Here is a 27,744-nt window from a genome sequence, read left to right as displayed (position 1 = left end):
ATTTATATTTATATAGTACAACAAAATGAAAGAAAAAGAAGTAATAAAATTGAACTCAACAAATCAAATAGCAATGCACTAAGTGAGTGGAATACACTTATCAAACCACCATATAATTTACTTAGCATTGAAGGATGAAACTGATTATCACTTTAATTAATCTCTAATTTGATGGTGACTAATTAATTGACTGTTCTATTTTGAAGCCCCAGTTTAACAAAACCCATCTCCACATGTAAACCAATCATAAGTTTTAAAATTAGTATAAAGAAGCCTTTTCTGCAAACAAATAATCAAGGTGAGACGATTCTCCACCATAGTTTTTTTTAAATAATTTGGATGTTTATTTATTGTCACCTCTGTTTCTTCAACATTGGATACATTGTTTGTGACCAAAGTCGACGTGCCAAAGTCAATCACTAAATTATAAAATAAGGTTGCCATTTATTTCATTCGAATTAAAATTGGGAACCAATAATTCAATATAGTTACTTATTGCATATTTGGGTGCATCCATCTAATTGTGATTAAATTTAATTTTGGGCCTATAATTAAGATTTGAAATGTCATGACCGAAAATCAATTAGCAATAAGAGTTACATGGGCTTAATAAGCCCATTGAATATTACCCAAAAGATAATGGCTCAAAAATATTTCCAATCAAATACTAGTACAACTACTGAAAAACAACTTTATTTTATTTAGAGATGTAATGTAACCCGAAAATTTGTGGATTGACTAGAATAATCCAATATTACACTTAGATAGTGAAAGTTAGAAATTTCTGACATATTTTTTTAAATTTAATTATCTGTCGATTCTTCTATGCATAATTTTATGGTTGAATAATAAAATTAGGAGAAACTAGGGCGGGCAAAAATATCTTGATTTTGCGAAACTATGTTGAATACTCCAACACGTTTTCCACGTTATACTTATTCCTATACCAAAAATAAAATCTAAGTACAGTATAATTTATTAGGCAATTTATCCAGATTGTTGGCATATACTTTCCTCTAAATATGGCTTATCTAGAAATTTGGTTGAGACTAACTGATCTGGTTTCAGATTCAAAGTTAGAAAATGAAACTATAAGGAAAAAGAATTATAAAAAGCATGGAATATGTCCATTATGGTGGAGAAGACATTTTTGTGCTCCTTTACCTAATTCCAAAATCATTTTTTAACTAAATAATCTATACGCACCGTACCCTGTGTTTATGTATTTAAAGTAACTCGAACTTATAATAAACGTCTTATCATTTGAGGTATGAGTTTAAAGTAACTCGAACCTTCAATAAACGTCTTACCAATAAAGGTGTATAGTGTCGTAGTCCAAAATCATTTTTTAACTAGCTAATCAATGTTTCTTAATGTAATGGAATATCTTGTATTATTATCCAAGATCGAACTATATTTCCAATTTTAAAAATTAAGAGTGTATTTAAAACTCAGTGTGCATTTAAGAATGAAATAGGGCAAAACTCACGCAAAATATTAGCCTTCTTTTTTGCTCAAGAAAAAATATTTAATTCTCTCTCTCTCTATTCTTCCCTTTTCTTTCATCCTTCCTCACAATCTGCAGCCCTGATCTCAAGCAAGCAATCCGATAAATTGATTTGTTTATAGCTTCAAATTCAGCTGCGATTTTCGTTTAGATCCTTGCGTTACGTTTCTGTTCAGGTAAACTGAAATTGGTTGTATAATTCTCTCCGATTTACGCTGTCAATTATAACGGAGCTTTTTTCGTTTTCTGTTTATGTTTTAATGGTGTAGATGAGTAGGTTTTGTGTATTTTTGGAAACTATTGCACGGAGTCTCATTGGGAATCGGTTTGCGCGTTCACGCCGTGCTGAATTTTCTGTTTATTTGATCAACTCGGAGTCGGTTTTACTGAATTTCATGTTTTGATGAGTTAAATGGTATAGTGTTAGATTTTTTGTAGAGAGTTCTGTTGATTTGCTTTGGTTAGGCTGCTTAGTCTTTCTCTTATGCTGTTTCGTTTAGAACTTGAATTTGTTTTTCGCGTTGGTTTGTTTTTTCTGTGAGCTACTGTGATCATCTGCGTTTCGGATTCCATGTGTATATGGTTACTGTACGTTTTCTTACTCAGTGAATTGGACAGGAATCATGTCTCTTGCACGGCCTCACTGGGCTCGAGATGGTCATTTCCGAAGTGATGGTAGGTCGTCTTATGGCAGAATGAGAGCAACAGCAGCTGCTAACTACGAGTGGAGCCACGATTGCTCCTCTGATTCAAACTTTTATATGAAGAATCACGGCTCGTCCAGTGACTTCTCTCGGGACTTAATGCAGTATAGACCAAAGTATGACCATGTCTGGCATGACGTCGTACCTCCTTCAAAGAGGAGGAAGGTCTCGGATTTCTCGCATGAAAACACTGGCAGGCCCTATCAACAATCACTTATTCATGAAAATGGTCTTGAAAACACTGCTGGCATTTGGCAACATGTACCTCCCTTGTATGCCAATGCTTACAATGGTGTTCCTTCAGCCTGCAACAATAGGTCAGTTATAACAGCTGGAATGAGGCCTGATGATACCGGTTCTTATTCTTCAACTACCTCCAAGCGGGACCGCTCAAAATATGAGGATGATGAAGAAGTGGTTTTCCTGTCAAGGGATGAGATAGAGAGGTGCTCTCCTTCAAGAAAAGATGGCATTGATTTGCTGCATGAGACACATCTGCGATATTCGTACTGTGCCTTCCTTCAGAATCTTGGAGTTCGGCTTGATCTGTAAGATATATACCACCAAGATATCAATGGAGTTGGCTGTGAAGAACTGTTGTGCTATAATTAATTGTTTCTGATACTTTGAAACATTTTTGAATTTTCATTTGCAGGCCACAGACCACTATCGGAACTGCTATGGTTGTGTGTCATCGTTTTTTTGCTCGTCGCTCTCATGCCTCTCATGATAGATTTGTAAGTTCTGTCATTTGAACCTGACAATCTTTCTTTTCAAAATGAGATTTAAATGCAATAAAGAAATTTTCCTGATTAAAATGAAACTCTTCTGAAACCTGAAGTAACTTTGTAATGCGAACGAAGAGTTAGAATTCAACTGGTCAATGACTGCAAAAGCTAATTGGATGATGTGTGCATCTTTCAGTTCATAGCTACTGCTGCTCTTTTCCTTGTCTCTAAGTCAGAAGAGACACCACGACCTCTTAATGACGTGCTGAGAGTGTCATGTGAAACTTTCCACAAGCAGGATTTCATTGTGCTCTCTCGCATGTTCCCTGTTGTAAGTATGCTATCTCTTTATCGTCTATATGCTGAATGTTCCATGTCTGTGGTTTTTTTTTGTCTGCCTTGTACCCAGTAAAATTTCTCATACAGAGGGTACTTAACTATATGATTTGCTTTGACAGGATTGGTTTGAGCAATATCGTGAACGAATTACAGATGCTGAACAATTGATTTTGACAACCTTAAATTTTGAGCTTGGCGTGGAGCATCCTTATGAAACTTTGACATCCACTCTTGAAAAATTAGGTTTCTCACAATCCATTTTGGTGAATCTGGCGTTGAGCTTTGTCAGTGAAGGGTAAGTTGACTTCTTCCATTATTTTGGAAGTTCTTGATTGAATTTTGTTGCTTCCATTGGACAATCTATAAGTTTTGAGCTAAGCTCTCAAAATTTTTGAGCTTGCTTTATTGTTATTATTTTGTTAATCAGATTAATGGAATTATATAAAATAATCAACTGCCTGTTGTTGAACCTAGCAATTGCGGAGTTGGATAAGTGTAATCAAGAATATTACTTTGTTGTTCTTGAACTGCATTAACTTCTTTCCAGTGCTTGTTTTGTCGTTATGGAATGTGACATTGATGTTTCAGATTGGCGTATAATTGCAGGGTCTATAGAGGATTAGCATGCTCACCTTATGATATTAATAGCTGGCGGTTGATGTGCTGTTCATCAAATGTTTTATTTTTCATCTGAAGTTGAAATAGTGATATCATGTGGATGCCTTTTCCATGCTGAACCTTAATGACATGCTCATTGGCTGTAGAAGATCATGGATGAATCAAATCTAATATTGTCATTTGGGCATTCTGATCGGTGTTTGGGAATCCATATTGGGAGCATACGTTTCCCATTGACTCTATTTCCATATAGGATGCCTAAGAACAGTCTCAGGGATTCATTTCTCGCTGCACTGCTTTTGCGATTGTCTTTTATTTTCAGAATAGGACCCAACTGGTTTTCTTTCATCACTTCCCAAAGGTCTTGCTTTCATTACTTCCTAAAAAGACTTGCTTTCATCACTTCCTAAAGTCACTTGCTTTCATCACTTCCCGTAGACTTACTTTCATTGTATACACTATCCACCTCCAATATTTCCAACCCCTGCAAACTTACATTGAAGATATTCTAGTTTGCTTTGATCTTCTAAACAACTCTCTATGTCTTCCATTCTTATAGTACTCAAAGTTTTTGTTTTGAAATTGGTCTGATCATCTGCAATTTTAACATTGCTGTGAGACATATATGGTTATGTCCTCTTTATCTAGGCTTTTAATAAAAGAGTCTTTGAATTTGAAGAAAATGAGTGTGTGGGAGTGTGCCCGTGGGGGTACGAAGTTGATTCAAGACATCTGCTATTTTGCATTTTCAGTGTATGCATTAAAAACAAACATATATGGTTTATTGGGTTAATAAATTTATAGATACTTTTTTGACACTCCCTCCCTCTTTGAAACCGGTATGTTGAAACAGTGAGGGGGAGAGAAAGGAATCATTTGTGTCTTTCTCTTTATTGGAAAGTATAATCTTTTCATGGTCAATATGCATCTTTTGGTAGCTTGCCGTCACATTGCTGTGTGGCATCAACCCATCCTACCTTGTTTGTTTGTTAGGTAATAGTACAAAACAGTGGAACCCACAGAAACATAGCAATTTCTTGGCTGGGAGAAGTAATTGCATTGTAAAAAAAATTGATCGGTGTATTAACTTTTCAAAAGTCTGGCTATAGAAGGAAGAATTAAAATTCTTACTAGTACTCTACATACATTTAAACGTTATAATTGAGTAATTGACAATAGATGGTCTCATTTTGTATGGCAGTAATGTTATTCAGTTTGAAATCGTAGCTGTTTAAAAAATTATTCGCCCCCAGGTGCTGGATGCTCCAGCCGTGCTTTTAAGTGCTGCATTTCAGTTGTCCTGAGATTTGGAATTTGGTAGCGACACCATCTATAAGCGCCATTTAACAGAATGTTTATGATAGTGATTAGTGATAGGACTCACCTTATATATCTTGCCAGCTTTTATTACATTAAATCATGTTGTATCTATCATGAACGTATTATGTGTTATTTTAATGTCTGTGTGGTCGTGGTCTGATTAACTTCTTGACACCTGACAAGTGAAAACTTATTTTATTTTCTTAACCATCCATACCACGTGCCACTATTTCATAATTTAGTGCAATGTTCATTACAGGGTTTGTCCTATATATATATATATAAAATTTTAATTACTCCTGCATACAATGAGTACTATACATAGTTATTTGTTATGCATATTCTCAGGGCTATTATTTGATCACACCCCTATATATTACCTTGATTAGTTTTTGAAATATGTATTCAACACCTAAGATGCTGAATGATATCATGGGCATTGATTTGGCAATCAATTTCAATAATCTGGCTGTGCACGGGGGATTTAGCTTGCTTAAGCCTGTTCCTGCTTGTATGTACATTTAGGTCATCATATATTAGCCAGCAAAGGTGGGACTTGAACTGAAGTCAATGTTTCTATAAAAGGTGTAACATATATTCTATATTAGTATACTATACACAATCACCACATTGCAGATGAATCTTGGATTTTTCCATCTCAGTTGCAGAATTATTCGTTGGTAAGGGAAATTTGTTTTGGTCCTCTTGGCTTTACTAACTTTAATGATGTTTATGATATATTTTATATCCCCTTTATAACTGTCACCTTCAATTGTGGAAAATGCATAAAATCAGCACACGACCATCTCAGTTAGTTTTTGTGTTGCTTCAAGCGGTTTGGTTTGCTACTTGCCTTTACTTTGATGCCGCTATACTAATTATTAGTCATGTTTCTGACGTCATGCCGGTTTTTTTCCTGTTCGCAGACTTAGAAGCTCTCTTTGGCTTCAGTTCAAGCCTCATCAGATAGCTGCAGGTGCTGCATACCTTGCTGCCAAATTTCTAAATATGAATCTTGCATCATGCCATAATGTTTGGCACGAGTTCCACACGCCGCCATCTGTTATCAGAGGTAAGCATCGTGTCGTGTGCTTCATGTTATCACCTTCTCTTTTCCACCTCAGACTGAAGGCAGTTATAGTAGTAATAATTATTTCTAACTAATTTTTGGTAAAAACCAAATAACCACAGAAAATGGTTCATCACTCTAGCACCATGAATGATATTTGGTGCATTCACCAAATGCATGTTACTAATTTAAGAGACACCAGAACTTTTGAGGCTTGTGATTTATCAGACAGAGTCGAGTGAATTTAACCTTAGTTCATTAGGTTTATGTCACAGATCGATTTGCTCTACAAGTTCATATGTTGTTTATGCTTTACATTTATGAATTTTTCATATTTGCGTAATTTTCTGCGCTGAGTTCGTATATATAACGATATCATCTGCAACTGATTTGATGCAGATGTTGCCAATCAACTCATGGAACTGTTTTAGAAGATCAATTCTTATCAGGCCATCAAGTCTGCAGTACCTCAACGGTGCCTGAAGCTCAAATTTCGACAACCTTAGAGTTGAAACCATTTCTTCTAGCTAAGTGGATGAAGAACAGAATGTTGTAGAGTAATACACAAATTACATGAAAAATATTAGGCGTATAAATATTAGGTGAAATATGACTAATCTTGAATTCTTGATAATGGAATATCGACACCTTGAGTCCTGTCTCAGTCTTATGGTTTCTTTTTGTGTTGCTCTATATTTTTCGGATAGGTAAGTGGGTAGGTCTGTAGATGAATCGGACCGACCGAATCTGTTCGGGCTATACATTTTGTATGCTGATATCTTATCGAGTGCATTTAGTCCCATCGCATTTCACTGCCTTTGAGCTCGAAATAAGTGAAAATATATAAAGTAATATAATTAGGTTTTACGACTATACAAAGAAATTTTAGTCATACTTGTTTTAATTTGATGATTTAGAGTTTCCGTCCAAAAAAATAGACAAACTTGTAAATGACATGAATTTTAATATGCAATTGGTAAAATAAGAGAGGCATGTGAAATATGACAGAAGTAATATTAGTGGATTGTGGGCTTCATATTTAAAATGATGTGTAATGTTACTATTGGTTTAAAATTTTTCATTTTTAGAATTAGTCTAATTTTAGTGGACGACCAAATATAGTAAAATTAGTCTATTTTTTTTTATGGACAGATCACATTTTGCTTTCTTATGTTTTTTTTTCACAAAATCTACTTTACCTAGCTTTTTAGAAATTGAAACTCCAACTCCCATCCTTGCAACAGTTGCAACCATAAAACGTTAACAATTATGCTTGACAAAAGGAATAAATTACAGATTTTTTACGACAATATTTATTACTTCTACTATATGAGTAATTATTATTCTTCTATTGTCCCCTCATCCGGCACCACCGACTTATCAACGCCAATCGACAACAATGAGCATTAACATGTAATGTCTAAATAATGACATAAAAACAAGCTTTAGTTCAAATTAATTCCTCTAATTTGATTTAACTTTGTTTATGTTTTAGTTGATTAAGATGAAAGAAGATTATTATTGTGAAAAATCATGAAAATTTTGAATATATTAGGGCATCAGCAGTGGGGCGCCCTAAGGCGCGACACATAATCATTTTATTGTTTTGTTTGATTAATTTAAATGTTTTCAAATAACAAATAACGAGTAAATAAAAAACGTCTAAATAACAAATGGCGACGAATTAATAAAAAAAAAGTTACACCATTCAACTTACAAAAAAGAACAACTAAGTCGGTGCAATTCCCAACTTCCGACGCAGCTCATCGATTAACGCCCGGAGATATTCGGCTTCGTCGGGGTCGGTACACTTCTTGAGGGCCTTGTGCGTCTGCAATAACGTCCTCGCCATCGACGCTGTTGACAACGACTCAAACGCGGTGGCCGTCTGGGTCGGGAGCGTTTCCGGGAACGGAGATGGGTTTGCAGCGGTCGAGGATGAGGTCGCGGCCGCCTTCCCCTTGGCCTTCGCAGCCTTGACTCCGAGAGGACACCGGTGTGCCGGAACTCCCTTCATCCACGTACGTCCGGTTGAGGTCAACCGGGTGATTGCTGCTACCGCTGCTAGTGTAATCACCAGCTTCGGTGGTCTTCGTCCTCTTCGGCGTACCAGTGTGCAGAATTTCACCTTGTAACTTCTGCTTGTCCCTCAAGAGCGCCCAGATGGCCTCGTGCTTGAAGTCGTCGTACATCGACCGGTACGACAACAGCGCTTTAGCGCGCACGTCGCTCAAGCTCTCGCCGCTCCCCTGTGCCCGCGTGGACTTCTCGAACTCCGCCGCGTACAAGTTCACTTGCTTCTTCACTTGATCCCAGTGCTTGCGGAGTTGCTCACGTTTGCGCTAGTACGCGGTCGGCGACTTGGCCTCATTGTAGAGGCCGGCGATGCGCTCCCAGTACGCGCCCTGCCTCTGGTTGTTCGCGAAAATCGGGTCTTCCGATATATCTACCCAACACCGGGCCAAAATGAGGGTTTCGTCGTCGGTGTAGTTCGTACGGCCGGGGGCGTACTCATCGCAATTTCCGGGAAGCGACAACTTCTGTGCTCGCTGCCGGTTCCGCTTCTTTTTGGCTGGGGCGGAAGCGGTCGCGGCGGGTTCGGGATCGGGATCGGAAGACGGCTCCATGTCAGACAACCCGTACGATTCCGTACTGAAATATGGATCGTACTGGGTGTCGGCGTCGAACGAAGGATATTCGCCGGGTTCTGTACCCGGCCAACGCGCCTCTCCGCTAAACATAGGACTATTGGGACTTGAATCCATTTCGCAGTAATTATGTAAATGTAATAATAAGTTTCGAAACTGAAATCGTGAAATGAAATCACAAATGAACTCTATTTATAAAAAAACGAAACCGCGTGCCATCGTCCGCGTAGCCCACAGTGGGCCAGACGATGGTGGGGACGATGGCCTATCGTCCGCGTAGGCCGCAATGGGGCGGACGATGGGCATCGTCCGCCCTATACTCCGCGCCCTTAGTATAGGGCGCGACGATCATTCGCGGCCTATGTCACGCACCCGCAATGGGGCGGACGATGGCGGGCGCGGACGATGCGCGCCATCGGGCGTGCCATCGTCCGCCCCATTGCGGATGTCATAGTACTTATGATTCTAAAACTATGAAGAGAAAAATATCTAAAATTTAGAATTATTTTATTTAGGAAAATTTAACTACAAGAGTTAGTTTTCGAAAGTTTTTTTTTCCCAAATAGCCCGATGGGTTAGCCCGAAACGATAGATTAGAATTAGGGGTGAAAATTTACAATCCAAATAGCCCGCATCCAAATAGTCTGACAACCCAAATTGGTGAGCTCGAATCTAAAGGGGTTAGTCCGATTGATAAAATGAATAAATAAAAGATTTTACACTACAATAGCTCTACTTCTTTCGTTCTACTCTAAGTAACACATTTTTCTTTTTGTGATGTTCCACTTTAAATGACATATTTCTAAAAATGAAAAATTCAATCTTTCTATTTTTTTCTTCTATTTTATTTTATAATTTTCACTTAATTCATAAAATAAAAATATATAAATTGATGACGAAAATGAAATGTTTTACTTAAAAGTGAGACAAAAGGTGTATATTTTTACTCCACTTCTAAGTAAGTAAGAGCATCCACAACCGTGCTCTTGTCAGCGGCACGGTTGTGGGCACGACCCCACTTTTTCTGCCTGCTCTCTGGCAAGAGCACAACACCCACAGCTGTGCTCTTCCGCAAGGACGAGCACAATTAATTTAAAATTCAATTACACAAAAACATTTCCATAATACTAAAATTCATTAAAAAACCACAATAAATATTACAAATTACAAATAAAATAAAAAAGGCATAATTAAAATCCTAAAAATTAAAAATTACATAATTAAAATACTAAAAATTAAAAATTACATAATTAAAATCCTAAAAATTAAAAATCACACAATTATTGGCTAATATTACCCGAGGAAGACTACGCATCCGGCGGCACCAACCCCAATTGTTTTTGGAGACCCAATATCATGGTCTCGTGCGTTTGAAGTTGCTGGGTTCCAACCGTGGGAGCCGCTTGGGTTATCGTCGTGACCGGACATAGTGGTGTTATAGGGTGTGAGAGAATGAAGATGAAAATGGATATGAGAGATTGAAGATGAGAATGGAGATGAGAGAATGATGATGAGAATTGTGTAGTTTGATGTGAATTTTTGGGAGTGAAATTGGGGTTATTTATAGATGAAAGTGTGTATTTTTGGGGTAAAAAAAATTTAAAAAAAAATTAAAAGTAGGAAAAAACGGTTATAAACGGATATAATTTTTTGGGGAAGTGAATTTTATTTTATTTTTTATCGGTTTTTTTAATTAAAAATCGATTTTTTTTTAAAAAAATAATTTAAACACAACGGCTATGCCGTTGACGAATGAGGGTGCGCCACGTCAGCTGCTCGCTGGCACGGCGCTGCGGCGGCGGGTGGCGTCCGTGCCAGCGGCGCGGACCGCCGTGGCGACTGACGCCACCGTTGTGGATGCTCTAAGAGCACCCGCAACGCGGGCCGCCGGCGTTCCGCGTGCCGTTCCGCCGGAACGGTTTCGCCACGGAACGCGTTGCGGCGCATGGTTTCGTCCCGGTTCCGTTCCCATTCCGTGCCGGGTGCCGACGGAACGAAACGCGGCACGGTCTGTGCCGCCACGCGCTTCGGCGACGTGGCGCTCCCCGCGGCGTGCGTGAGTCCCATTCGCCGGCCCGCGAGTGGGACACGTCATCTGCTGACGCAATAATTATTTTAAAATTTTTTTTTATAACGGTAATATTACCGTTTTTTTAACTTTTTTTAATTTTTTTTTTATTTTTATTTTCTTATTCTATAAATACTCATACTTCATTCTCATTTCACACACAACCAACATCATTTCCTCTCCAATTTTCATATTCAATCTCTACACAAAATGTCCGGCGACGGCAACTACGGCGGTGACGGCTCCGGTGGGTGGGATCTCAACGCGTTGGGCGATTGGCAGACCATGTACAACACACTTGGTGGTTCCGGGTCGTCGACGCCGGGCACCCAGGGGTCGGCGACGCCGGGTGGGTACCAACCACCCACTTTCGATGTGGATGCCTACGCACGACCACCCGGCTCGCGGCTTTCTCAGGGTTTGTCCCAGATTCGGGAGAATATCCCCGTTGAACCCACCCAGGGAGGAGGCCGAGACGGTGAAAGCGCCAGGGCTGCGTCTGAGGCGGCCGAGGAGGAGGAGGAACCGGAGGATCTGGGCCGGCATCCGTACAGCAACAAAGAAACAAAGGCGGTATACACCGCCTGGCTCACCGTCTCGTACGATCCCATCGTCGGGAATCAACAAGCCGCCAAGTGCTTCTGGGAAAAGGTCCGCGATGTCTACCACCAGATTAAGCCGAAAGGGGCCCGGAAGCGCAAATATACAATGCTCCGTGCTCACTTTGGCCGAGTCGAAGTACATGTCAAAAAATTTTGCGGCATCTACTCGGCCGAAGAGGCGAACTACCAAAGCGGAGCTTCGGGCGCCGACATTCTAAGGGCGGCTTTGCGCGTCTTCTACCAGGACACCGGGCTACAATTCAAATATGTTGATATTTGGCAGCTCGTCAAGGACGAGGAAAGGTTGGCCGGCGGTGTCCGCTCGAGCTCCGGCTCAACCTCAAAGCGCACGAAGCATACGGCGACCGGCAACTACTCGTCTGGTGACACCGGTGAGGCCAGCGAGGGTGAACCGCAGGTGTTTGGGGGTACGAGGGATCCAACGCCCGACGAATACGGGGGATCCAGCCGTGGGCGCCGTCGGCCGCAAGGGATGAAGGCGGCTAGAGCGAGGAAGGGCCGAGGCGAATCAAGCCAGTCGGCCTCGGGATCGGGCTCGCGGAGAGGCTCGGACACACTTATGGTGGCGTACATGACCGCCACAATGGCGGCCACTTCCCGCTTCTCGTACGCCCAATTCACGGCCTGGTGGAACGGAATTGTGCATATGGCAGCACAACTTGGCCTTCCGACTCCCCCTCAACCTCGACCGCCTCCGGAAGATGATTAGCCGGCGGAGTAGTTTTTTATTTTCCCACGTTTAATTGTGTGTTTATTATTGTGTGTTTTTTATTTTTTTTAAGTTTAAGTTGTAATTTTTTTAATGTTGTGTGTTTTTTAATAAAGTGTGTTTGTTTTTTATTAAAGTGTATTTATTTAAATTGAATTGGGTTGGAAATAAAAATAAAAAATGAAATTGAATGAATAGTAATTTAAGGAACGGTTAAGGAACGGATAAGAAACGGAGGGTTGCAGGTTCCGTTCCTTAGTTAAGGAATGGAGTAAATAAGTACAGTGGGCCCTCAAATAGTGGTTTAAGGAACGGTTTAGGAACGGTACAGGAACAACGTTGTGGATGGCCTAAGAGCGCTAATTATGAAATGTTTTACTTAAAAGTGAGACAAAAGGAGTACACATTTAATTTAAAAATTGAAAATTCAATTGTCTGTTAATCGTGGGTGCTCCTTCATCGCTAAATCTTTCTCAAATCTTTATAATTTGATGGCTCTGAATCGTATAATTCTCAAGAAATTTTCACTCCGGAAAGAGCCGTATCAAGTTACGATTATGATTTGATCGGGGAAAGAGTGTTTCTTCTTCTAATTGAAGAATTTCTCCTATATTCAAGTGTTTGGATTGATCAGGTTGGTGCTAATTTCGCTTCATGCTCGTATATTGGGAGAGAGAGACAGAGGATGCTGTCGAATCATTTGCAGAATGGGGTGGAGACGGCGAAGCTGATCTGGTCACGTCTTCCGAACTCGGAGGTGGAAGCAGATGGGGCTGCTTCCGAAGAATTCAGTCGGATTAAGAAGGACGATGGTAGTAGCACTGTTGAAAGCCTTGACTATGAAGTAATTGAAAATTATGCCTACAGACAAGAACAGGTGCAGATTTGTACACACACTTATGTAGCTTGATTGCCGATTTTTTTTTGGATTTAGATGCTAGTAGTTTGGTGACCGATCTTTTGTTTAATGAGCTGAATTTACTTGTATTTGTTTGATGTATTTCATCAAAAGGACAATTTAAGGTAGTTAACTCAATTTTCACTTTTGCTTATATCTTCTTTGAAGGTATTTATCATTCCATTTATTATATTACTAGTCCATTTTTGTTTTTGTTAAAAGAATGATTAGTGCAATTGTAGATAGACTGAAAATCAATGCTTAAGGAAATTGAATGGGGTTTAAGTTTGTTTTTTGTGAATAACTTATTTGGGATTGTATGTATATGACTGGCACATTCTATTTTTTATTATCCTGATAGTTCAGTTTGTATTGTTAAATCACAGGCAAAAAGGGGTAAGGTTTATATGGCATATAGCGTGGTGGTAAAATGGCTTATGGCATTGCTTATTGGGATTGGTAAGTTTGCCACCTTCATCTTTGTGTGATCTATTGGTTGATTAGACCTTCGTTTACGCGGAGTACATGTCCACCCAACAGATGCCCCAGAAATTAACTTCTTTCCTTGACTGTCTTGTTTTAGGTACTGCACTAGCTGCCGTATTTATCAATATATCCGTTGAGAATTTTGCTGGATGGAAATATTCCTGGACATTCAATCTGATTCAGAAGTCATACTTTGCTGGATTTTTGGTCTATACACTTATCAACTTGGCTTTAGTGTTATCCTCAGTTTATATAGTTACACAGTTTTCACCAGAAGCTGCAGGATCAGGAATCCCTGAAATAAAGGGTTATTTAAACGGTAAGTTTAAGTGATTTCTCTTTCTGTTGATGGTTACTTTCTTGTTGAATCTCATGCCAGTCCTCCTACATGTGCAGGAATCGACACACATGGTATACTTTTGTTCAGGACTTTAGTAGGCAAGGTAGGGTGCCTCGTCCCTGTTCTCTGCATGTCATTAAATACTAAATGACTGTTATGTCAATGCTTACACTGAATTACCCACCCCATCTCTAGATTTTTGGCAGCATAGGATCCGTGGGAGGTGGCTTAGCACTTGGTAAAGAAGGCCCACTTGTGCATATTGGCGCTTGTATTGCTTCCATGTTTGGACAGGCAAGTGTGTGATTATTTGTGTGAATTTCTTAAGGAACTTGTTTGCATGGTAAATTGAGGCCTTCGAATTTCACTTAATTTTCTAATTTTCTATGTATAGACCTGTCAAATAATGATCATGTGTTTAAATGCTTTTTTTATTTATTGCTAAGAAACTGCTATGGGAAGATTAATTGCAGTAGCCACACCACATAAGAATTCTCTTCTTTTTTACAATGTGCTGATGCTGGACCAACTTTGGTTCTTTAACTTCCCTCTTGTTTGTTACTAAAGGGTGGATCCACAAAATATCATCTGCGAACAAGATGGCTACAGATCTTTACCAGTGAACGAGATCGACGTGATCTTGTGAGTATGATTTTAACTTGTTTGATATACTGGAAGCTGGATTTGATTTAGAACTTGTATTAGCATTAGTTTGTGTTCTGTTTCCCCTTTTGTTTGTGGTGTTGGATTGATCCTAACCTTTTGCAACTTATGTGGCCAATTTAATGGCCTATTTTATTTTATTTTAGAAAGGGTATACTGTTATTGTGATTGAAGAGGCAACAAGGCTTCTCTGCTTTGCTCATTTGTACTGTTTTAATTTTTTGAACAAGGTCACCTGTGGATGTGCAGCAGGCGTGGCTGCTGCATTTAGAGCTCCTGTTGGTGGTGTATTGTTTGCACTAGAAGAAGTAACATCATGGTAATATGCTCTCTTGATGTCAGCAAATCGTTTTACTTTTTAGTATGACCTTTCTTGTCTTCCTATGCTGGCGGCAATAATTAATAACGGCTAATTTATTTCAATAATCTACTTGAATTTCCTAGTCTTGACACTTTTTTGGATTGACCGAGTATCATTTTTGCCTGAACCCAGTGATTTATTTTTTCTTATTCAAGGTGGAGGAGTCAGCTCATGTGGCGTGTCTTTTTCACATCTGCCATTGTGGGTGTGGTTGTACAGACAGCAATGGCATGGTGTAAGAGTGGAAAATGTGGACATTTTGGTTCTGGAGGCTTCATCATATGGGACATCTCAGGGTGACAATCTTAAAGCTTTACTTGATCATGAGTTTCATACTGATCCATCTGTGTTGACATTCATTCTGACGATGGTTCTTTTTAGTGGTCAAGAAGATTACTCATTTCAGGAGTTGTTGCCAATGGCAGTTATAGGCGTTATCGGAGGACTTCTTGGTATGTATGAATAAGTAATTCATGAAAAGCGCTAGAATGTTCCTTGGTGATGCAGTCTTGCCTGAATGTTGCCTTTGCAGGAGCATTGTTCAATCAACTTACTTTTCACATAGCTTACTGGCGCCGAAATTATTTGCATAAGAGAGGGAATCGTGTGAAGGTAAGTTCCTGAAATAAGATTACTATACTTTGGTAGTTGGCATTATTTTGGTGAACTATAAATTGACTTTCCCCACAACACCCCTCGTATTGTAGGTTATTGAAGTGTGCATAGTCTCTCTGATAACCTCTCTTATTTCGTTTGGATTGCCGCTTTTTAGAAAATGCACTTCCTGCCCTGAACCAGATGCTGATTCTGGCATTGAATGTCCACAGCGCCCAGGGATGTATGGGAATTATGTTAATGTAAGAACTCTTTAGCTTCTGTCTTAATCTTCTTCTGGATGGTTAGTTTTAGTTTAGGCATAATTTTTTGTGTAACCAGTGTAGTTTCACTTGCTATGAAATTATGCCTCGTGTCATCAGTTATCACAGATTGGTGGCATCATGAGTCCGTATGGTCTCCACTAGATAAACACAGCTGTTGCTCCTTTGTGATTTTGTATGAACAGTGAATTGATATTGAATCTTTTATGTTACAGTTTTATTGCGGTGACAAGGAATACAATGATCTTGCTACTATATTCTTCAACACCCAGGTCAAATTTGTTGCAGTTCTATCTTTATGATGGTAATAAATTTTTAAAATGATCTTTGCTAATGATTCAGTAATGCTCGCAGGATGATGCAATCAGAAATTTGTTCAGTGCTAAAACAATTCATGAATTTAGTGCTCAGAGCCTCCTTACTTTTTTGGTATTGCATTACTTTTTTGAATGATGCTTTATTAGGAGTAAATTAGCTCCTGTCTGCACTATAAATGCTAATAACGCTGTGATCTTCTGACCTCCACATGAATAGATTTGTTTTTTGGTTCTTGTGCAGGTCATGTTTTACTCTCTAGCAGTAGTTACTTTTGGCACTGCTGTTCCAGCTGGTCAATTTGTTCCCGGCATAATGATTGGCTCTACTTATGGCCGGCTTGTTGGCATGTTTGCTGTAAACTTTTACCAGAAGCTGAATATTGAAGAAGGAACGTAAGTGCCCAATCCCACTCTTTGCTAGTTGATCAATTGTTTGCTGTTACTCTCAAAACTGAATGTATTGGAACCATCTTTAAAATCAAAATTAATGGTAGTATAAAGTAGAAACTACTGGACCCAAAATACTAAAGTATTTGCATTTTTTGTGACTGGAGTATAAGCCATAAACTTTTACACTGTTGATTTCTGAAAAATAAAGAAGTGCTTGAGATGTCCAGTTGAACACGTAAAATATGTTGGTATTATTTTCTGCTCCTCAAAATTTTGATATATGCTCTGCATCAATTACTTTTCCCTTATTTTGAGTTGAAGGGTACAAAATCATTGTTATCATACGAGTATAATAGTATGACATTATTATTATCGTAGTTGAGTTGAACATTAAGTGGTGATGATAGCTATAAAGTTTGAGGCGGTCAATGTAGGGATACACCTCTGCATTTATGATTATGAATTTTCACAGTCTATTCAAAAATCTAAGAAAAAATTTCAACCCTCTGGAATTTCAGGTATGCTCTTTTAGGTGCTGCATCTTTTCTTGGAGGCTCGATGAGAATGACTGTATCACTTTGTGTAATTATGGTTGAGATTTCAAATAACTTGAAGTTTCTACCTCTCATCATGTTGGTTCTCCTCATATCAAAGGTAAGATCTTAAAACCTATATGCCTAAGAACTATTTGCTGCATTGAACAAATAAGTTTTTTGCTTCTTTCTTTTTTTATCAATTTGCTATTTTGCTATCAATAATTCTCAGTCGCACTCCCCTCATGTGTATATATGTGTCTATAGTGAAGTCCTAGAATCTTCTAGAACCTTACTTGTGCTCACATAATTACGAATTAAGCAAAGCCATATGCTGTGTAAAAGACAGTCTCTAGTTGCTTTCTTCCTTTCCATTCTTTAGATTTGACACAGCTGTCTGTAGGCTGTTGGTGATGCTTTCAATGAAGGCCTGTATGAAGAGCAGGCTCGACTAAGGGCTATTCCTTTATTGGAATCAAGACCAAAATATCAAATGCGGAGTATGACAGCAAAAGAGGCTTCAGGAAATCAACAGGTTGGTGGTATCATCCCCAGTTATCTTATATTATCACTGTTGTTATCCCATTCCATTGTCTCGAAAGTGTTCATTTAATTATTTTTATTTATTTATTTGTAGGTTGTCTATTTCCCTCGTGTGGTGAAGGTTGTGGATGTACTTTCTATTTTAAGGAGTAACAATCACAATGGGTTTCCTGTAAGTTGGTGCAGTGTTTTCAGTTCTTAGCCTCTACGAGCCGTATTTGATATATATCCTTATGTGCCTTCCAGGTCATTGATCACACAAGAAGTGGAGAGACGCTTGTCATAGGCCTCATCTTGAGAAGGTGGGCTTTACAAATTTTTTGTTTTCAAAACTTTACAATACCCTAGATATGTTGCTTATGAGCATACAGAATTACTTACTGTTCAACGCCAATTCTTTTTCGTTATTGCAGTCATTTACTAGTACTATTACAGTCAAAGGTCGACTTTCAACATAGTCCGTTGCCCTTTAATTCAACAGATGGGCCTGTACCAATCAGGTGGTGGAAAAAAGTTTCATTCTTCTTATCCATATAGTTAGATGAAGAATATGCTAATTTTGTTGGTTGGTCGTCCACATAGCAGGCACAATCTAACAGAATTCGTCAAGCCTGTTTCCAGTAAGGGGATTACTATTGATGACATCCACCTAACTCCTGATGATCTGGAAATGTACATTGACCTTGCTCCATTTTTAAACTCGTCACCTTATGTTGTTCCAGAAGACATGTCATTAACGAAGGTGACAAATCTATCACATGTTATCTTACTCTTGTTGTCATTGTATTACTTCATTTAAGAAATGAGGTTGAAATAGTCGCCACAACTTCACCTGATGACCGTGGTGGTGATGATGATTTAGGTATATACTTTATTCCGGCAATTAGGTTTAAGACATCTTCTCGTTGTTCCACGTGCTTCTCGTGTTATTGGAATGATTTCGAGGAAGGATCTGTTGATAGAGGTATTTTAATACTGATATTCTCGTACTCAGTTGCATGTGGTAACACTTGGTAGTAATTGGAAATATTTTCCCTCCTACTTTCCCAGGACCATGAAGATACGACGGCTGTAGAACTTCAATCCACTAGTGTAAGGTCTCAAATCTGCTCTTTAACTTATTGCTTAACTCCACTGCATCATACTCCATAATGATTCGTTGATAATTGAGTGCTGGTTTTGAAACTATAAATGTAAGGCTGATGCATTAGGACACGTTACCATCTTCTCTTCATTTAGACCTAAGTCTGATCCTAATTGCTATAGATCTCTATACTTAAATCCTCCTTGTGGTTCGGCAGGGATCATCAAGATGACAGAAGGGTGTCGAGGAGGAAAGATGCTGAGCAACCTCTGCTTGATGGTCTTATCGTCTAAGTTGCAACAAGGCCGCTCGTTTGCATCTGTCGTTCAAAGACCAGGTTTTTTCTGCCTGCTCCAATTCTTTTATCTCGAGATTCATTCCTTAGTATCTCGAGATTCATTATAGGATAGAACTGTGTGTAGTGTGTTTCTTGTGATCCCGATGAAACCAAGTGTCGGAGAATAGAAAGATACGACGAGATGCAAGGTACAATGCAAGCTGTGTGGTATGTGATTCTTGATGGGGCAAGGCCCAAACTGTAATTTTTGTAATCTGGGAACTGAAGGAGTCATGAGTTTAGGCCTTTGTATATTGAGATAGGAATGATTGCAGGTCACATTTCTCCTTTTGATTTTTTTTATTCAATGTGAAATTTGAAAGTTTTGTTTTCGAGTATTTTAATTAGGCACGTTCCTTTATCCTTTCGAGATAGAAGTTCATACTTCAAAATTAATGTTTTTTTTATAATAAATTTCGTGTTTAGACAATTAATGAAGGGTAAATGTTTGATAGTGTTTTTCTTAAGCGTGGATTTAGAATTGTCTTAATTTTTAGAATTAGAAAAAATATTATAAATCAATTATGCCACTGAAACAGCCTAGAAATTTTTAATTTGTGTTGTGAATTGGGATTTCTTATAATAGTTGTAGTGCAAAAATTTGTTGAGAACACTAAAACTTGAAGAACAATATGAGTATAAAATTGAGGAAACATGATACGAAAATTTCTGTTACATTTAGGTGTTGCAGAACACGAAACGAAAAATAACACCAAAATGTAACAGATAAATCGAACAAAAAAAAACACAAAGTCGATAGTAGAATTATTAGTGGAGGATTATAGATTGTGAGTAGCAAAGCTAAAACAATCGAACCACAATGCATGCTAGCTGCAAAAGCAGCATACATCCCAATTTACCAAAAGGGATAGTTAGTGGTGCGGAGAGAGACAATCCGCTGCTCGGAGCCGGTGCTCCGGGTGCCAGTGGAGGAGCCGGAGTGGCTGAGGCGGATCCCAACGGACTAGGTGCTGCTACACTAGGTGCCCGGGGGACGTTGATATCCACTTTCTGGCCAGCCTGGCAGTGCCCTGGCGCGCCACACACGAAGAAGTGGTGGCCGTGGGTGTCGATGACGATGGAGTCGTTGCCTGAAGTGTGAGTGGTGATCGGGGACGAGACGTTGCACGACTTGTACTCAGCGTGCGTCACTCGCATCACGTTGTGAAATTGAGAGTTGTACTCGAACACTGGGAGTTCGAAACATAAAACACAAAATCTCAAATTCTATGGTTAATTAGCAATTCAATTTACGAGCCAGCGCCGTAACTAGTCGTCGTGCCCGCTAACTTGTTCTCGGTATTCCGTGTTTTTTTAGTGCATTACCGAGTTTTTCCTTGAACTAGTCATAAAATATTACTCCACTCGTCCACAAAAAACCGTGTCTATCTTTATATTTTCGTCCGTCAACCAAAATTAGCCACATAATACTATAGATGGATAGTTACTCTCAATTTATTATTCAATTTTTTTATCTTTTAGTATCTCGTAGTACTTTATTCACATTTTTCTTTATTACTCCTACTTTTACCCACCTTATCTATTTTTCTTGCATAGTTTACCAATAAGACTATTTTTGGTGAAGGGATGGAGTAATAAAAGTATAACTACTAAATTATTAAAGTAAATTTTTGATTTTGCTTGAGTCACTGTTCACTAGACTATGCATTGATTCAAGACAAGACATCATGGGCTAAACCGAAATGCAGGAGCATTTATTTTCCAACAACCTCATTCTTCTCTCTCTGTACTCCACTTCCTTGTCCTAGCTTCTTGAATTTTTTTTACTAGTAGTAGTATTTCAAAATTTTACATTAACAAAAAAAGAAAAGTTTTTAGTTAATTGCTACTACTCCTAGTATTTAGAAACTAAGGGAGGGAGCTGTATAAACAAGTGGTCTCTGCAACTACATAGTGGCATTAAGAGTGGAAAACATCATCTTGAAACAGTAAAAACAAAAAAGGATCCTTTTTTCATAATGGAAGCAACAAATTGCACAAATCAAGTGTTCAAAAATTTCATCTTTCAACCAAAACCAAATGTCAGAAAACACAAAATGATTATGCAAACATTACAACAGCAAACACTTGCATGCACAGAGAGAGAGAGTATTTATACCTATAATATCACCAACTTGGAAAGATTTAGAAATAGCCCACTGTCTGTAATCAACATTGGCAATGGTGGTCCAACCAGCTGATTCTCCCACTTTGTGAACTGCTCCAAATGAAAGCTGAGCCAAATTTGACATCAAAAACAAAAATGCTAGTACTACAAGAGATCTCTTTTCTAGAACTGAATCCATTTTCCCTCAAAGACAAAGACTCTTTTTTTGAGAACTCAAAAAGGGCTATCTCAATGACTATTGTTGTTCAAGTTTTGTGTCAGTTTTTATAGTGAAATATTTTGACATTTGGTGGTTTTGGAGTTCTCATAATGGGCCATTCTTAGGTGATGACTACTCTCTATCATAAATATAGTAAAATAACAATGAAAAAGTGGAAATTATTATTATCTTCTTTTTTAGGTACTCAATTTTTGGTGGTGTAAATAAGGATAAAATGACAAATGAGGAAAACTCCATTTATTTTCCATAAATTGAGTACCAAAAAATGTACACATTGCATTGGATTCTAATTTAGAATTGTGTTTGCATGATAGTAATATTTTGAACGTAAATATTATTCAAAGTTTAATAAAATTATTTTTTAATGATAATATACCATTTAAATTTACAATAATGATGATTTAGTGGCATGGTAAAATGTCATTGTTCATCAACTTGTAGTACACTCTAATTCTCAAGGAATTTCACTCCCAAATAATTATGAAACTTGGTTTTTAGTAAAGAATCAAGCTCCCTACTATAGGAGTAATTAAATTGTACTATCAAGCATGAGATAGTGGCCAATCATTTTCTTAGAATTTCAAGAAACATACTGAAAACATATATTGGTAGGCATCAATATTTTCCTTTTTTCTTCTTAAATTACTATCCATATGCTACTTCATGGGTGTGGTGTGGACAAAGAAATTCAATTCTAGTCATGAAGTCGTCACTCTACTAACGAATACTCGGTAAAAGCTACGTAGTGATCAATATGGGTAGAGATCTCACATCTCAGCTGTTGGCATTAATTAACATGAAAACAATACTTGAAAAACTTGTAAGCAAAGGTTATATATTTAGTAGGTTTGTTTGGTTTGGTACATAAATTATACTTTGGGGTGAAGAAGTCTTCAATTATGACATGTAGTTGTATATTTGCTTTATACATGGACAATAGACATGATTTTGTTGCACTCAATCTCTGCAAAAGGATTTGAATTAATGAAACCTTATTATACAGTTTTTTACATCATTTTTCATTCGCCATTGACTATTTATAATCTTTCTACTTCATTTCACAGATAATAATTCTTATCTAATTACAGGAATTTAACAACATAATTTATTGTTAATCACTGATAAGTTTTTCTCTTGATGTGTTGAACTTTAACAATCGATTTAATTAAGTGTACATGCTAATATTTTATTGAAAGTGTCACCAGTACGATTTTATAAGAAAAAAAATACTAATTCTTCGCTAATTATTATCCTAAAACCATGATATTGTACAGAACTCATTATGCAGTATAATATCTTGCCCATTTAACCTAGCTATTAGTATAGGAAAAATCTTGGTTAGAAATTGAAATTTCAATCATACAACATTCTAGATGAAATTTGTTATACATAATTGAATTATTACATTTAAAGCAACATCACACAATTTAGGGCACAAGTCATAAATCATGGTGTCATTGTCTTCAAATTCTGTTGTAAGAAAACATAAATCCATACAAGAACTAGAACATTGACTAGAATTACTCAAATTTCCAATTTTTCATGTTAAATCACTAGTAATGTATTTTAGACTTCCCACAATTCATCCCTTCTTTCCCTAAACAATTTCAAATTGATAACTTGCGGGTGCATTTGGTTGTTTGCAGCGAATGCATACAGTCATCACCCGGAATCCGAACCCCTATCCCTAATCCATATGAATCATGCGAGATATAGCTTAATGTGGGGTGAAGAATAGAAAGAAAAAAAAAAGTTCATCTGGATGAAGAAGTATCAGAATCATCAGATTGTTTCGATGATTTATTCTTCATTGCAGCGATTTCCTTGTCATGCTGCTTGTTCAGATACCGTTGTGCAGTTGCGTTCACAATCTTGACGAAGAAGTTCATCAGCATGAACCAAACCACGGTGTTCCAAATAAAAGCAGGAGAGAAGTCCCATTTCTTCCCCTGAGGCTGGAAAGCGAATTTGTGAGCAACGGGGTGATTATAGAAGTTGGACTGGACTAGACAAGTTTGAACGACACGAACCTTGCTATCTGCTTGAGCGTGAGGTTTGGCAGACATGTACTTGTCCTTCATTGAATGAAGCTTGGGGATGAGGTTGGATAGGATGGTGTCGAAGCCAGGTATGAAGCTGAGCACCCAAAGTAGTTCGTTTTCTACCCAGTGAAGAAGCTGGTTGTTGCAGATGGAGATGATGAAAAGTGACTGCAGATTATCGACATTTGTGAGAAAATATGTCCTGTGAATAAAGAAGAGAGTGGAGTAAGCTCGAATCACAAACCTGTATGTGAGTCTTGATTATTGCTTTCCCAATCATCGTTGCTAGGAAGAACTTCCAGAAAGGAATTCCAAACTGTCCGCACATTATGCCCGCGAGATCAAACAGAGGATTGGGTATCTACAGAGCATATCGAGACAACTCATTAAAATGGACCCCAAAATTGACTAAAAAATGTGGATTAGATCCTAATTGTGAGTAACAAACTCTAGATAGGGATTAATAACCGTAATTGGGGTGGTGTTAAAGTAGACAAAGGAACTAACCGAAGCAAGAACCAAAATGGTGAAGAAGTTCATATATTGGGCATGTGAAAGGAACCAGCGCTTCATTCTACTCAGGAGGGAAGAAAGGAACCCTTCGTCTCCTGTCGAGGAAGCATCCAGTTCTTCCATGGCTGACACTGTACTTCCCGACAAGCTAGCTGTATAATGAATAGCATGTGTGAGGTCCTTCATATACTACATACCAACCACATAATTCCTGTTTTTCATATGTCAATAGACAATAGATCTAAAGTAACTAACAACTTTGTGAATTTACATACCTGCCCTTGAAATGAAATACGGGGGCAGTTCGCCGAGTGCAGTACCAAGACCCCATAGTATTGCTTCTAACTGGACTTGGGGTAAGATGCTACTGATGGGAATTCGCACACCTTGTGAGGACGGAAATATAGGAGGCCCGAATTCGGAACAATCTTTGCCAAGCCATGAAGGAGTTCTCTTTAGTTGTATTGTGTCGTAAATGGCACTTTTAATGTCTACTCGACCACACTGCACTGCTTTTAATGTGAAGAACGCAATATGGGGTCCTAAATAGAGGACAAAGGTGTGCAGCCCAGAACCTACGAAAATAAAGAACTTATGAAGCTAGGATAATACTCTGCGAAGATATGCATGAGAAAACATGTTTAATTGTTCGTCATCAAAATATTTTCCCAACAATCAATCATCAAATAAGTCATCAACATCAGCATATCGAATAGATAATCTTGTTAAGCTAATTTTTCTTACCGAGTCCAATGGAAGATGCTACACCTAGAGCCACCCACCACAGTCCAAACCGCATGTAACGTAAAACTTCCTCAACATGCTGCATTTCAATTAAGATACATGTGGAAAGACCCAAAATGTGTCAAACTCTGACCAGAAAAATATAAACAAGCATTCTCTCATTCCTAAAATCATAAATAGTAATATAAGAGAACTATCATTTTCTGAAGATGCTTGGAGATCTGAGATTCTGAGTTTAAATGACGAGACACTAACACCAAACTATTGCATAATTACCAAGTCCGCATTAAATACGACTTCTCTGATTTAGGATGACCAAATGAATTACCTTATCATGAGGACCATCAACTATAACGAGTAGTATCCCTGCAACCCCAACAAGGGCACCACAAAGCATAAGCCAACCGCCATGTGACAAAACATATGTAAACGACCGTCTGATGTAGAGTACAACAGCAAAAAGGAATAGCTTTAGCGTCTTGAACGGTTGGGTGGTCAGATTCAATTTTTCTAGTTCTTGCTGGTGCTTCACTCGAAGTCCTACAAAAGCATATATTTTACAGTAAGAAATCAACATAAGATTCATTAACCGGAAACCAAGATACTTATAGGAACACACTCCACGAGAATTTTCAGTATCATACATATGTCCATTTATCAAATAACTAGGTGTCTCCCGTTGCATACTAGTACTAGAGCAAATATCAAGCACGGCCATCCCTCCCTCTCAATCCATACATAAGCAAAGTGGAAAACCTCCAACCTAAGAGAGTTACAAGTACAACACCAATTCAAATCTCTCTTCCCACATCACTATATCGCGCATAATAGTTCCAACTCAACTTGCATCTTATACTTAGCAACAAAGGGCACGGCTTGATTCCTCAAATTTTATCCGACAAACTTTTTGAACCAAGTTAAAAGACTCAGACAAACTTGCATACGAGTTCTCGACCGACCTAATGCATTGCAGAGACATCTCATACCATTAGTCTTCAACACATACTCATTTTTCTCAAAAAAGCACACACTGCCATACATACATAGTAACTACTCAGTGCAGGTGACTATTTGTGGCAGTCTCTTAGTTTCCTCCAAAAAAAACATCTACTAAATCAGAAGAAAAATTAAAAATCCTAATAAAAGTAATGGCACCATTAATCATTAATCAAATAGTTAAACCCATGAATGTTCATATAGCAGAAAGTTCAACACCATTTATGAATCTGCACATAACAAAAAGCTTTCTCATCAACAAATTCTAAAATAAGCAAAACAGAATAAAAAAACGAACATTCATCCCACCCAAAGCGTGGATACACAAAACTGAAGAATCATTAAATCAACTACAAACAAAAAAACTTTTCCCTCATCCATTTAATGAGGCAAATCAACAAAAACTGACGAATCATTAAATCAAATACAAAGTAGATTTCTGCTCTTCCATTTAATGAAGCACATCTGTGAAAACCAACTCCATAAATCCGGGAAGAAGAAAAAACTTGCCTGAGAGAGATACGCCGCCGTTTCGACGACTACTGGTGGATTTCGATTTTTTCTTCGACCCCATTGTTTTATTTTATACTCACATACACGCCATGTTAAACAGGCATTACACACACTGATGCGTTTCCGTGCGTGTAATAGTTACTGTTGAATTGCAGGGCGAGAGTAAAAGGGGATGCAATAATCTTGATTCTGCTCAAATCAAACGAGAAAAGATCGGATTTTGGAGAGAGATCTGAGTGTGTTTGTGGAGGCGATTGTGTTGGTTGAAAATTCACCTGATTTTGACGGAGGAGATTGATTTATCACGTTTTTCTCTCTCACACACAAGCACTGTAAATTGGATAATTGAAACGAGAATTATGCTTTACTCAATTGGACTACTATTTTGAATTCAATCATAAATATCCTTAATAGTTTATGTTATTTTAAATATAATACTACTAATATAAAAATATAAATTATGGATATAAATATTTTGAAATATTTGATGCTTAAGATTGTCACAACAACAAGTTGAATATAACGTCAATGAGTCAATAGAGTATCTTGTCGTGTAAATTGTCTAATTTGTTACTATTGTTGCGTAATATTCGACGTTTGGCATTGATTTTATAGTGCAGGCATATTCCATGAAATTAGGAATATAATTTAAATTATTTTTGGAAAATTAAGTTAGGTGGAGTCACGTTTAAGTATAGTGTCTAACTTATAAATGTTCATAACTACGTTCATAATCCATGAATGTGCATACATTTCAAATTATCATCATTTTAATTGAGGCACATACTTTTATATAATTTGGGTCAGCGGTCAAGATCAATAATTCAATATATCGGGGAAAGATCCCCTACTGTGGAAGCAAACACAGCACAAGGTGCTGTGCTCTAAAACGACGTAGTTTTGCCATAAACTACTCATCTTTTGTCAATAAACACAGACATCACGGCACAATGCTTTTCTTTTCCTCCTTTTTTCTTGTTCATATGATACATGTTTTTATACTGCCTCCACAAATAAAAAAGTGCCAGTGGAATTAGAAGTATATAATTTTTTAAAGTTTCTTTTATTTCGCACAAATTTTAAGTTTGTTTTATAATTATAACATAGTTGAAATATACCAAAAATACTATACTAACATTTCAAATTTAATGCAAATATATATAATATAGGATGATTACATACGATCCAATCTTCTACTATTATTCTTACATATACTTTTAACATTCTTAAATTAGTCAATCTATTGAATTATTTGCTGGAATAAATGATTATATATTTTTTATTTTGGTGATAATTTATTTAAAATGATAACTTTGAGAACTAAAAATCATATCAGTTGGCCGATATATTAATATCAATTGATATCACAAAACATATCAATTACTGATATTTGTCCTATGAACTAATTTGACTCAGGAACTAATA

General features: G+C 37.7%; 4 protein-coding genes across 8 annotated transcripts; 2 read left to right on the top strand and 2 right to left on the bottom strand.

Moving 5' to 3' along the window:
* The first annotated feature begins 1,469 nt into the window (after positions 1-1,469).
* Positions 1,470-7,097, top strand: LOC121808282 (cyclin-T1-5-like). 2 transcript variants are annotated; one of them, XM_042208683.1, is made up of 7 exons: positions 1,471-1,683; positions 2,126-2,759; positions 2,867-2,948; positions 3,136-3,270; positions 3,398-3,573; positions 6,143-6,288; positions 6,685-7,097. In XM_042208683.1, exons 2-7 carry the CDS (start codon positions 2,131-2,133, stop codon positions 6,714-6,716), a joined length of 1,200 nt encoding a protein of 399 aa, XP_042064617.1. In that variant the 5' UTR covers positions 1,471-1,683; positions 2,126-2,130; the 3' UTR covers positions 6,717-7,097. The 2 variants fall into 2 exon arrangements, with proteins under 2 accessions (XP_042064619.1, XP_042064617.1); XM_042208685.1 differs by lacking the exons at positions 6,143-6,288; positions 6,685-7,097 and adding an exon at positions 3,885-4,955 and having other exon boundaries at positions 1,470-1,683.
* Positions 7,098-12,766: 5,669 nt separating this feature from the next.
* Positions 12,767-19,501, top strand: LOC121808543 (chloride channel protein CLC-d-like). Of its 3 annotated transcripts, none has more exons than XM_042209092.1 (23): positions 12,767-13,210; positions 13,618-13,690; positions 13,815-14,036; positions 14,114-14,160; positions 14,253-14,351; positions 14,625-14,699; positions 14,951-15,039; positions 15,237-15,377; positions 15,463-15,533; positions 15,614-15,693; positions 15,789-15,938; positions 16,175-16,231; positions 16,314-16,388; positions 16,494-16,669; positions 17,185-17,320; positions 17,603-17,734; positions 17,837-17,914; positions 17,989-18,044; positions 18,156-18,242; positions 18,325-18,484; positions 18,605-18,706; positions 18,793-18,839; positions 19,044-19,501. In XM_042209092.1, the coding sequence occupies exons 1-23, from the start codon at positions 13,019-13,021 to the stop codon at positions 19,117-19,119; spliced, it is 2,421 nt and encodes an 806-aa protein (XP_042065026.1). In that variant the 5' UTR covers positions 12,767-13,018; the 3' UTR covers positions 19,120-19,501. The 3 variants fall into 3 exon arrangements, with proteins under 3 accessions (XP_042065026.1, XP_042065027.1, XP_042065028.1); XM_042209093.1 differs by having other exon boundaries at positions 12,768-13,210; positions 16,518-16,669; XM_042209094.1 differs by having other exon boundaries at positions 12,770-13,210; positions 16,518-16,669; positions 18,328-18,484.
* A 282-nt stretch (positions 19,502-19,783) lies between these two features.
* On the bottom strand, positions 19,784-21,591 carry LOC121806816 (mavicyanin-like). The gene is made up of 2 exons (XM_042206968.1): positions 21,283-21,591; positions 19,784-20,353 (listed from the first exon to the last, which is right to left on the bottom strand). Exons 1-2 carry the CDS (start codon positions 21,467-21,469, stop codon positions 19,965-19,967), a joined length of 576 nt encoding a protein of 191 aa, XP_042062902.1. The 5' UTR covers positions 21,470-21,591; the 3' UTR covers positions 19,784-19,964.
* A 1,414-nt stretch (positions 21,592-23,005) lies between these two features.
* On the bottom strand, positions 23,006-26,663 carry LOC121809074 (vacuole membrane protein KMS1-like). Of its 2 annotated transcripts, none has more exons than XM_042209627.1 (8): positions 26,317-26,663; positions 25,139-25,350; positions 24,811-24,889; positions 24,342-24,641; positions 24,061-24,218; positions 23,798-23,914; positions 23,542-23,721; positions 23,006-23,460 (listed from the first exon to the last, which is right to left on the bottom strand). In XM_042209627.1, exons 1-8 carry the CDS (start codon positions 26,378-26,380, stop codon positions 23,266-23,268), a joined length of 1,305 nt encoding a protein of 434 aa, XP_042065561.1. In that variant the 5' UTR covers positions 26,381-26,663; the 3' UTR covers positions 23,006-23,265. The 2 variants fall into 2 exon arrangements, with proteins under 2 accessions (XP_042065561.1, XP_042065560.1); XM_042209626.1 differs by having other exon boundaries at positions 23,006-23,466; positions 26,317-26,660.
* Between the last annotated feature and the right edge of the window lie 1,081 nt (positions 26,664-27,744).

Source organism: Salvia splendens, chromosome 6 (genome assembly GCF_004379255.2).
Source record: "Salvia splendens isolate huo1 chromosome 6, SspV2, whole genome shotgun sequence".
NCBI lineage: Eukaryota > Viridiplantae > Streptophyta > Magnoliopsida > Lamiales > Lamiaceae > Salvia > Salvia splendens.
This window is presented reverse-complemented; position numbering and strand designations above follow the sequence as displayed.

Coding starts and splice junctions, on each gene's coding strand:
- LOC121806816 (XM_042206968.1), bottom strand. CDS start 21,469: ATGGATTCAGTTCTAGAAAAGAGATCTCTTGTAGTACTAGCATTTTTG. Junction 20,354..21,282: donor CCAAGTTGGTGATATTATAG/GTATAAATACTC, acceptor TCGAACTCCCAG/TGTTCGAGTACAACTCTCAA.
- LOC121809074 (XM_042209626.1), bottom strand. CDS start 26,380: ATGGGGTCGAAGAAAAAATCGAAATCCACCAGTAGTCGTCGAAACGGC. Junction 23,915..24,060: donor CCATTTTGGTTCTTGCTTCG/GTTAGTTCCTTT, acceptor TATGCTCTGTAG/ATACCCAATCCTCTGTTTGA. Junction 23,467..23,541: donor ACGCTCAAGCAGATAGCAAG/GTTCGTGTCGTT, acceptor TTCGCTTTCCAG/CCTCAGGGGAAGAAATGGGA.
- LOC121808543 (XM_042209092.1), top strand. CDS start 13,019: ATGCTGTCGAATCATTTGCAGAATGGGGTGGAGACGGCGAAGCTGATC. Junction 17,915..17,988: donor ACAATCACAATGGGTTTCCT/GTAAGTTGGTGC, acceptor TGTGCCTTCCAG/GTCATTGATCACACAAGAAG. Junction 18,045..18,155: donor ATAGGCCTCATCTTGAGAAG/GTGGGCTTTACA, acceptor TCGTTATTGCAG/TCATTTACTAGTACTATTAC.
- LOC121808282 (XM_042208683.1), top strand. CDS start 2,131: ATGTCTCTTGCACGGCCTCACTGGGCTCGAGATGGTCATTTCCGAAGT. Junction 2,760..2,866: donor CTTGGAGTTCGGCTTGATCT/GTAAGATATATA, acceptor TTTCATTTGCAG/GCCACAGACCACTATCGGAA. Junction 3,574..6,142: donor TTGAGCTTTGTCAGTGAAGG/GTAAGTTGACTT, acceptor TCCTGTTCGCAG/ACTTAGAAGCTCTCTTTGGC.